This window comes from Grammomys surdaster, unplaced genomic scaffold, assembly GCF_004785775.1.
Source record: "Grammomys surdaster isolate TR1022 unplaced genomic scaffold, NIH_TR_1.0 125977, whole genome shotgun sequence".
Lineage (NCBI taxonomy): Eukaryota > Metazoa > Chordata > Mammalia > Rodentia > Muridae > Grammomys > Grammomys surdaster.
This window is the reverse complement of record NW_021620793.1, coordinates 309,036-318,573: the sequence shown is the minus strand read 5'-3', so window position 1 is coordinate 318,573 and position 9,538 is coordinate 309,036. Positions and strand designations below refer to the sequence as shown.

The 9,538-nt window shown below is 52.1% G+C and overlaps 1 protein-coding gene across 1 annotated transcript in view; it reads right to left on the bottom strand.

Annotated features, from left to right (window-relative positions):
• Tas1r2 (taste 1 receptor member 2) overlaps positions 1-9,538 on the bottom strand; it is a 17,182-nt gene that overhangs the window by 6,084 nt on the left and 1,560 nt on the right. The window contains exons 2-4 of the mRNA XM_028754045.1: positions 8,463-8,763; positions 5,090-5,866; positions 2,982-3,191 (exon numbers count right to left, since the gene is read on the bottom strand). Coding sequence (XP_028609878.1) covers positions 2,982-3,191; positions 5,090-5,866; positions 8,463-8,763 — 1,288 coding nt within the window. The remainder of the gene's footprint in view (positions 1-2,981; positions 3,192-5,089; positions 5,867-8,462; positions 8,764-9,538) is intronic.

The window sequence follows — 9,538 nt, the reverse complement described above, 5'->3', positions numbered from 1 at the left end:
GACACTCTGACAGGACACTCTGACAGGACACTCTGACAGGACACTCTAACAGGACACTCTGACTGGGCACTCTGACAGGACACTCTGACAGGACACTATGACAGGACACTCTGACAGGGCACTCTGACAGGACACTATAGCAGGACACTCTAACAGGAGGCTCTAACAGGATGTTCTAAAAGGACACTCTGCTCTGTAGGAGCAAAGCGCAGCATCTTACCCACCGAGTTCATGTGGGCGTTACCAGGACAGATCTGTGCTAAGCTGTGATGTAAGGTTTGATCAAATTAAAAGGATCGAAATCATGGTGGTCATGTTCTCCAAACACAGAAAAACCAACTTAGATAAATAACAGAAGGAGGGACTGGAGAGACAGCTCAAAGGTTAAGAGCACTGGCTGCTCTTGCAGAAGGTCCGTCCTGGGCTACATAAGAAAACCCAAGAAGAGGTCTGGAGATGTAACTCAGTTGGCAGAGTGATTGGCCAGCACACAAGAAGTCCTGGGTTTGAACCCATCTCCATAAGCCATGGACTTAGGAAGTAGAGGCAGGAGGATCAGATATTCAATTTCATGCTCAGTTACATAGTGTATTTGAGACCAACTTGGGTTAGAGACTCTGTCAACATGTAGAAAGAAGAAAAAAGGGAAGGCAAGGAGGAAGGGAAGGAGGGAGAGGAAACGAAGAAGGAGGGAAGGGAGAGATAAAGACGGGGGAAGAGAAGAATACGGCTAGCTAGTATACAGAGAGGTCGCTTAGCATGTGTAAGCCCCTGGGCTGGATTCCCATCACCACACACAAACAAATAAATAATGAAGGACCTAAAATCACTGGTGCTCACTAGACTGTAAGAGCGGAGGTCTTAGGGTCAGAGCGGTGGGATTCCCAGGTCACTGGGGAGACCTATCCGTGGCAAACCAGCTGGTTCCTCTGGGGTCTCCCCACCAATGAATGAGAGGGTCACAGAAGGAGGGGGCTTCGGTTCTCACAGGAACCCGAATGGGGCATGCAGGGCAGACTGCTGGGCACCTGAGGACAACCGTACTATGCCTCTGTCTTGGGGACATTTACAGTCAGGCAGCTGGCACTGGGGACCTTAGGATGGAGTTTACCATCATTCCAGGGACTCCCTCAGAGCAGCCACACGCTAGTGAAGAAGAGGGACTCCAGAGTGGGGGTTACTGCCTGTCACTTGGCCACCAAGTGCCTCTTTTGCACAGACAGGGCTGGCTACTATCCTAAATGCCCTGTGGCCCTCCAGACTCACGCAGGACAATCTCACGCAGCCATCACTGGCTAGCACCTCGCCTCAGCTAGCAGGCCGTGCCTTTCACTCTCTGCCATGTGGCTGTGATGTAAGATGTCCACCAGGAGCTGCGAGGCACTCAGCTACACGGGACATGGAAATCCAAGGGCTTAGCACTCCACAGAGCAACCCTTGGCCACCAACGGGTGGGATCCAGATAATTCATGCTGCTCATTTCTCTCCCTTGGGACTCAGCTCTGAGGCAGATCCTTGGAAGGTAACAGGAAAACGGTGCTACCGTGGGTCACAGCAGTGTCTGTCTTGAGGACATTCTCTTGGACTGGCTTTTCCTCTCCCCTGCTGCAAGCTTTCCCATCTCCAAGTCTTGGTATTTGGAGGCACGTCTGTAATAATCCATCACACGTGATCCTTACCTCAGGTCTGCATTTCAATGGGAACCAAGACTAAGACCTTGTGGCTTTTATTTTTATTTTTTATTTTTTTTATTTTTTTTTTCAAGACATGGTTTCTCTGTGTAGCCCTGGCTGTTCTGGATCTCACTCTGTAGACTAGGCTGGCCTCAAACTCAGAAATCTGCCTGCCTCTGCCTCCCAAGTGCTGGGATTAAAGGCATGCGCCACCACTGCCCAGTGACCTTGCAGGTTTTAAGGTCTATGTCCTAAGTATATGACCTGACTCCATTGTAGGGCTATTGCATATATAACTAAAGAAAAGAAGGGTCCCTCATCCGAGAGAACTGGTGTTTAAGAACACAGAGGGGATACGTGGATACTGACAAGACCACAGACTATCAGATAGCGAAGGCAAAGATCAGAGAGGAGCATCCCTGGAGAGCCAGGGAGTGCCAGCAAGCTGCCAAACAGCAGGAGAGAGGCCAAGCAGTTTCCTGGCCTCTGCAGGGACCAGCCTCACCTCGGCTTCTGCCTCCAGAACCTGAGACAAAGAACATCTTTGGTTCGAGCTCAAGAAAACAGAGAGACATGAACCTGATTCACTCCACAGACTCAACAGTGGTGATCGGCTATAGCTGGAAGGCTGGATAGAGAAAGCCTCTACCATAGACAAGCTGTGTGGAGTTAAGGAGATTACACAGCCTCTCTGTGCCTTTGGTGTTCTGGCCTATACAACGGGGAGAGCAGTAGCCTCGGTCGCCATGATGGGTAATCCTATCAACTTGATGCAGTTTAGGATTTCTGAAGACACACCTCTGGGTATGTCTGAGAGGGTGTCTCTAGAAAATTTTAGCAGAGTGAAGATCCACCTTGGATGCAGGTGGCCTCATCCCATGGGCTGGGATCTTGGCCTGAATAACAAGGAGAAAGGGAACTGAGCCCCAGCATCTGTCTCTCTCTGCTGCCTGTCTGTGGATGCGATGGGGTCAGCCACCATGACAGACCATATCCTCAAACCCTGAGCGGAAATGCATCCATTAAGCTGCTTCTTGTCAGTTGTTTGGCAGTAGCATCAAGGGACGTACCTAACCCATCACCTCAGGCTGACAGGGGAGCCACGTGCACTTCAGCGCAGGGCTGTGGGCTGAAGCCCTTGGTTCCCCATCTCCTGGAGCTAAAGCACCTTCAACTCCACAGCTCTTGGTTGACAAAGAAGGACATGGCCCTAGACCCTACACCCCAAGTGAAGACCCTGCGGGCTATTTCTGATGCATCTCTGGAGTCCCTTCTCACAAGCCCCCAGGTGCTACCCTCCGAGCTGACCGTGTTGTTGGGGGTGTGCCAGGACACATTGCTGACGTAGATCAGCCTCTTCTCGGTAGGGGAGTAGGAGGCAATGCTTTGGAAGGGGTTCTGGCTCAGGTCCCACTGCCACTGGATGACGTCCAGAAGCATCGGCATATCCCCTTGCCGGTCGAAGAAGAGCTGGTTGCCAAGGAGTGTGAAGTTGACATCCCAGATCTCATTGAGTAGCTAGGGGGATCAGGAAGAAAGATAGCAGAGCTGGCATCAGATGGGACCAGACATTTGAGAGTCTACCGAGCCCCCACCCCCACCCCAGCCTCAACGTGACCTGTCTAATGGGAGCACTGGAGACATGGGACTGTAGCGTGGTGACTCTGGAACCTAGTCTGGAGCTAGGTCTCAGCCCAACCTCTCTGAACTTCTAGCTTCTTGACAGAAGAAACTTCCAGTTTTCTCTTCTGCAAAATGGAAGCAATAGAACTCTTCTGGGTTCTAGAGCCATATTAGAAACTTAGTAAGGGAGCTGGAGAGATGGCTCAGCGGTTAAGAGTGCTGCTCTTCCAGAGGTCCTGAGTTCAATTCCCAGCAACTACACAGCCACCCGCAATCTCAGTTCCAGGGAATCCAATGCCTCTTCAGACCACGGGCCCTGAACACATGTGGTGCACAGACTTAACACACAGGCAAACACTCATATAAATAAAACATTAAGAAAACAGGAAAAACTTAGAAGTGCAACAGAGGCTAATGCTTTCTTCTCCTTTCTCCTAGTAGTCACCTGGGGCATCCCTCCAGGGGCTCTCTCAACTGCAAACATCAGCTGGACCTTCCCCCATTCCTGCTCCCCTAAACCGTAGGGTCAGCTCCCCATACTGTTGCTAACTAAAAAAACGTGCTCCTACCAGAGCAGCCTGGGGCTGACCTGCAGTCCTAGCTCAGTTCTTAGTTGACTTTGTAACTTTGGCTCCCTGAGCCTCAGCCTCCGTTAAGTGTGCAAGATCAACCGTGAGGACACATCCTAGTGAGCACATGGCAAGCGCTGTAGCACCACCCTGAGCAATGACACAGGCTACCAGCGTCTCAGCACTCAAGGGCTGGCACGCGGCTGGCCGCCAAATGCCTTTCAAAGAACTGCACCTTTCAAAACGTAGGTACTTAGAACTGGGGGGCTAGGTTCTGGGGCTATGGGGTGGTGATATGTGACTGAAATAGATCAGAGTTAGGCTGCTCTGTGTGTGTGTGTGTGTCTGTGTGTGTGTATGTGTCTGTGTGTGTGTCTGTGTGTGTGTGTGTCTGCCTCTGTGTGTGTGTATGTGTCTGTGTGTTTGTGTGTCTGTGTGTTTGTATGTGTGTTTGTGTGTCTGTGTGTGTGTCTGTGTGTGTCTGTGTGTGTCTGTGTGTGTCTGTGTGTGTCTGTGTGTGTCTGTGTGTGTCTGTGTGTGCGTGCATGTGCATGTGTGTGTATGTGTGTGTGTTTGTGTGTGTGTCTGTGTATGTGTGAGTGTGTTTGTGTGTCTGTGTGTTTGTATGTGTGTTTGTATGTCTGTGTGTGTGTATGTGTGTGTGTTTGTGTGTGTGTGTCTGTGTATGTGTGAGTGTGTTTGTGTGTCTGTGTGTTTGTATGTGTGTTTGTGTGTCTGTGTGTGTGTATGTGTGTGTGTTTGTGTGTGTGTGTCTGCATATGTGTGTGTGTTTGTGTGTCTGTGTGTTTGCATGTGTGTCTGTGTGTGCGTGCATCTGCGTGTGCGTGTGCGTTTATGTGTGTGTGTGTGTGTGTGTAGGGTATGGACAGGCTGGGAGGGAGTATGGATGTCTGTCCACCTGTACAGAGCCCAGAAGAGAACATCAAGTGTCCTTCTCTCTCACTTCCCATCTTATTCCCTGGAGCTCTACTGGCGGCCATCAATGCCAATGAAGCTCCCACCTCTACCTGCCCCAGCGCTGGGTTTATAGGCAAGTCTGCAGCCAAGTCCAGCTTCTTACATGGCTGCTGAGGATTCGAACTCAGACCCTGTGCTTGCTGGGCATCTGGAGTTAGGGGATGCCCTGTGGCTTCCTGTACCCCTTTTGCTCAGACCCTGAGCACAGCAATGGTGGAGTCAGTCTCTGCGTGTCTAGGCCCTCACCTGCCATGGGTAGATCACTGTCTTGGTGCAGCGGACCCGGTTGCAGCGGAGGAGTCTGTGGAGGGTGTGGGCCACCGCGTAGACTGCTGAGTACACGCTGAAGACCACACGCTCCCCCGAAAGCATGAGTATGTTGTTGAAGGATTCTGTGGTGTTTAAGCAGGCGTCACAGTCCTGGTTGCAGGTACCTCGCAGGTTGGTCTTGTTCTGCATGGGATTCTCCGGCTTACCCTGACGCACTCGGAACTGGCTGAAGCCAGGGATGGACACCCTCTGGATGGTGACACCCAGAAAAGTACCTGTGTGGCGCAGCTCTGTGAAGTTGTGTAGAACCGGGTCGATAGCCCAGGACTCAGAGGCGATCCACACATAGCCCGTGAAGTTCCAGCGCACGACCTCGAGGAAGAAGTTGTGCAGGCTCAGCTCCGGCGAGAACACCACCACCACGCGTGCCGTGGTCCGCTGCAGCTTGTCCAGGATGTTGTCCAGATGGCTCTGCTCCTGGGACGTCATGACTTGGCTGGGTTCGGGTAAGGGCAGAACCTCTTGGAAGGCAATGCAGATGTCGCTAGCATTGGCCATACGCTGGCTCAACAGGTGGCCGTTCTCGCGGCCGTAGTCGTCATCACTCACCAGTACCACGATCCAGTTCCACTGAAAGTGAACCATCAGCTGCACCATGGCCTCGATGTGGTGCGTGGCGCTGGGCACTGTGCGTAGCATGCCAGGGAAGCGCCGCTTGTCCCGCAGCTTGTCGGAGATGGCACTGTATGTGACCTGCCAGAGGGAGGTGTTAGAAAAGGGCTCCGTCTGACATCATTACCCTGGTGACACATAGGGACACATACATGCCCAGGGCTGCATCTATGCTGTCATCATCATGGCCACCTTAGTACATGTGAGGTCCTACTATGCACTGTGCCCTGGCTGGGTGACCCACATCAGTCCCTTCTTCGCCTAGTGCCCCTGACAGGGCACCTGTTATGTGTCACACCCTGGCTAAGTGGTAACTGTCTCTTCCCATGGGTTAGCGAGCCTGTCTCTTCCCACAGCTTAGCAGCCTCCTCCTGAGCACGGCTCTCATCCTACCCCCAGCATCCCAGCCTCATCGTCAGCCACGCACCCTCTGCTGTGACCTCATAGCCTCCCTCAGTGTACCCCAAAATGAGGCTCCCAGCCTCGTTTCTGTCCCACCACACCAGCTCCCTTACGAGCCTCACGTAGCCTCTTCTACAAACACCATTGCCTGCAGCCCCGTCATCCAACCCTGGCTCCATCCTCCCTCCTGAACCTCAGGCTTGGATTTGGGAACGCCCACCTCCCATCTCGCACTTGACTTTTCCAACCCCAGACTCTGGTTCTTCTCTGAGTCCACCCACCATCTTCCCACCTGTCCATGGGTGTTGGAGGCATAAAAGTCTTTTTGACCAAAGGTCAATAGGGAAACCAGGACTATTAATCATTCTGGGGTGTCCCCCCAATAGGGGAGATAAGATGAAATACCTGCCTTCCATTCAGAAAGCTGAGAGTGGATATTGTCAATGCCCTTGGTGATCTTTCTGGTGTCTGCAGGGGCAGACCTCACTCACCTTTTGCTATAGAGGCAGACTTCACCCAAATCCCCCCAGAATGTCTATCCCAGACTCTCCCTCCCTAACTTCCAGTTCATAGAGCCCATCTTTGTTGGTTTGAATAGGTATAGACCCATGTATTTAAATGCTTGACCCTGCCGGGCAGTGGTGGCGCACGCCTTTAATCCCAGCACTTGGGAGGCAGAGGCAGGCAGATTTCTGAGTTCGAGGCCAGCCTGGTCTACAGAGTGAGCTCCAGGACAGCCAGGACTACACAGAGAAACTCTGTCTTGAAAAAACCAAAAAAAAAAAAAAATGCTTGACCCAAAGGGAATAGCACTATTAGGAGGTGTGGCCTTGTTAGAGGAAGTGTGTCTTCCCATAGAAGGCAGGTTGCAAGGGCTTATGCTTAGTCCCCAGCACCTACAGCCATCCCTGACACACAGCGGGTGTTCAAGAAATATCTGTTACATGGATAAATGGACAAACTCAACCTGGACCAGACATTGCACATCAAAATGTTAGCACACATGTAGTACCTACTATGTGTCTGACTCCACTCTGGGGACTTCACGAGGCAAGAGCTGCAGCAGCAATTCCTATAGTTGTACCAGCCTACTGTGTGGCAATCTGCTTTATAATTAATATTCTACACCTGTGCTGGACTGGGTACTTTCACCCATGTGGCTGGGGACAGTTAGCTCGATAGCCATCCCAGCCTCACAGGATGGCTGAGGAGATACAGGCACTGCTGTCAAACCAGATCCACTGGTGGAAGGAGAATGCTCTGACCTTCATACATGTGCCATGACACATGCATGTAGTCTCTCCCAATAAGTGGAAATGAAATCCAAAAATATTTAAAAGATGCCAGGAGTGGCTGTCTATTCCTTTAATCCCAGCACTCAGGAGGCAGAGGCAGGAGGATCTCTGTGAGTTCAAAGTGTCGGCCTGGTCTACAGAGTGAGTTCCAGGACAGCCAGGGCTGTGAAGAGACCCTGTCTCTTGCCCCATTCATTCCCTTACCCCCAACTTTAAAAGATAATAGGTGATCCGCACTTTTGGGGTATGTGTGTATATGTACATATGTGTATATGTGTGCATGTGTGTGTATGCACACAGATGTGTGTATGTGTGAACACGTGTGTATAGGTTCACATGTCTATACACACATGGAGGCCAGAAGTCAACATTAGGCATCTTACTCAGTCACTCTCTACCGTATTTCTGGAGATAAGGCCTGGAAGTCTAGTTTGGTAAGACTGGCTGACCCACAGGCCAGGGAATCCCGGTCTCCACACCCTCTCCCCCACTGCTGGTCCTGGTTTTTTATGTGGGTGCTGGAGATCCAAACTCAGGTCCCCATGCCTGCACACTTTACCATCTGAGCCATTTCCCCAGGCCCTAGTGACACTCCTTGAAGGCCTACTATGAGTCAGGCCCTGTGCTAGGCAACTGAGCAAGCTAATACTGCCTGTTCCTTAGTCCTCATTCTGGAGAAAGATGCATTTTGTGGTAATGGTGGCATTGCAGACCACCTACTGTGTGCTGAAAACTCTTTTGGGTTGACAGCTTTCAACCCACAGATAGTCCTAGAATGGAGTTTCATCAGCCCATTTTACAGATGGGGAAACTGAGGCTCAGAAGGGTGAAGAGATTTGTCACAGGCTTCCCAGTAAGTCAGTCCTAAGCCTGAGCTGCTGTCTGCTCCTGTACATGTCCCCTCCATGCCTGGCAGGGAGGAAGAGTTTCCCTCCCTCGGGACACTTTCCCCTCTGCCTCTCCCCTCTCCCAGGCATCACCTGTGGGATGAGGAAGTAGGAGAGAAGGTTGGACACGGTGATGGCGGACTCAGAGTTGTCTGGGCCAATGATGGCCACCACGTGGGGTCTGTACTGGCTGTAGTCTTTGAGGATGGGCAGGAAGTCGTCGTCCTGTGCCAGGAAGTAGAGCACAGGCTGGACATTGTTGGAGAGGTAGCAGACGTCCACCATCTCGTAGCCGAGCAGCACGCCGGGCAGCAGAGAGCTACAGTTGTTGATCTCCTCCACGGCGAAGCGCATGGCCTGCATGAGGTTGTAGCCCAGCACCTTCATGGTGAACCTGTGAGCCACACACCGTGAGGAGCGTGTCCACGGGGAGCACAGGGGAGCAGGGGAGGGAGAATAGGAGGAACCTCTGCTCTCTTCCCCCACACGAGAAAATCTGACAAGGAACACCCTAGATGGTTCTAGTACTTACAGCACTCCTGTCACCACCGTCCCTGTGACTACACCGTGATCCCCGTGATCCCTACCACTGTCCACTCACACCCACAGTGACCTCCTCCAACTCTGCCATCCATCCCCACTGTCACCGTCATCTCCCACTATCCCAGCACTGCCACCACCATCACTGTTACCGTATGTCTGTGGTCATCACCGACAACAATGACATCACCACTGCCATCACCATCATCACCACCACCAACATCCTCACCACCATCTTGAAAATCATTAGAACAACTAACGCAATAACCATCATCACTACTGTCACCATGACTACCGCCATCACTCCCAACCATCCTCATCACCAACGTCACGGTAACCGCTACAACCACTACCACCATCGCCACCATCATCCCTACACCCATGTTAACCACCTCCGTTATGGCTACAGTCAGCATTGCTAGTGACGTCACCCCGTCTCTGCCACTGGCACTATCAATCATTACAGACCTCTTCCTCCTCATCATCATCGTCATCACAGGCTACAGAGCACTTAGCACCAGCCTCCCCAGCCTCTCCGGCCTCCCCAGCCTCTCCAGCCTCCTTAGCCTCCTCAGCCTCCTTAGCCTCCCCAGCCTCCTCAGCCTCCTCAGCCTCCCCAGCCTCCTCAG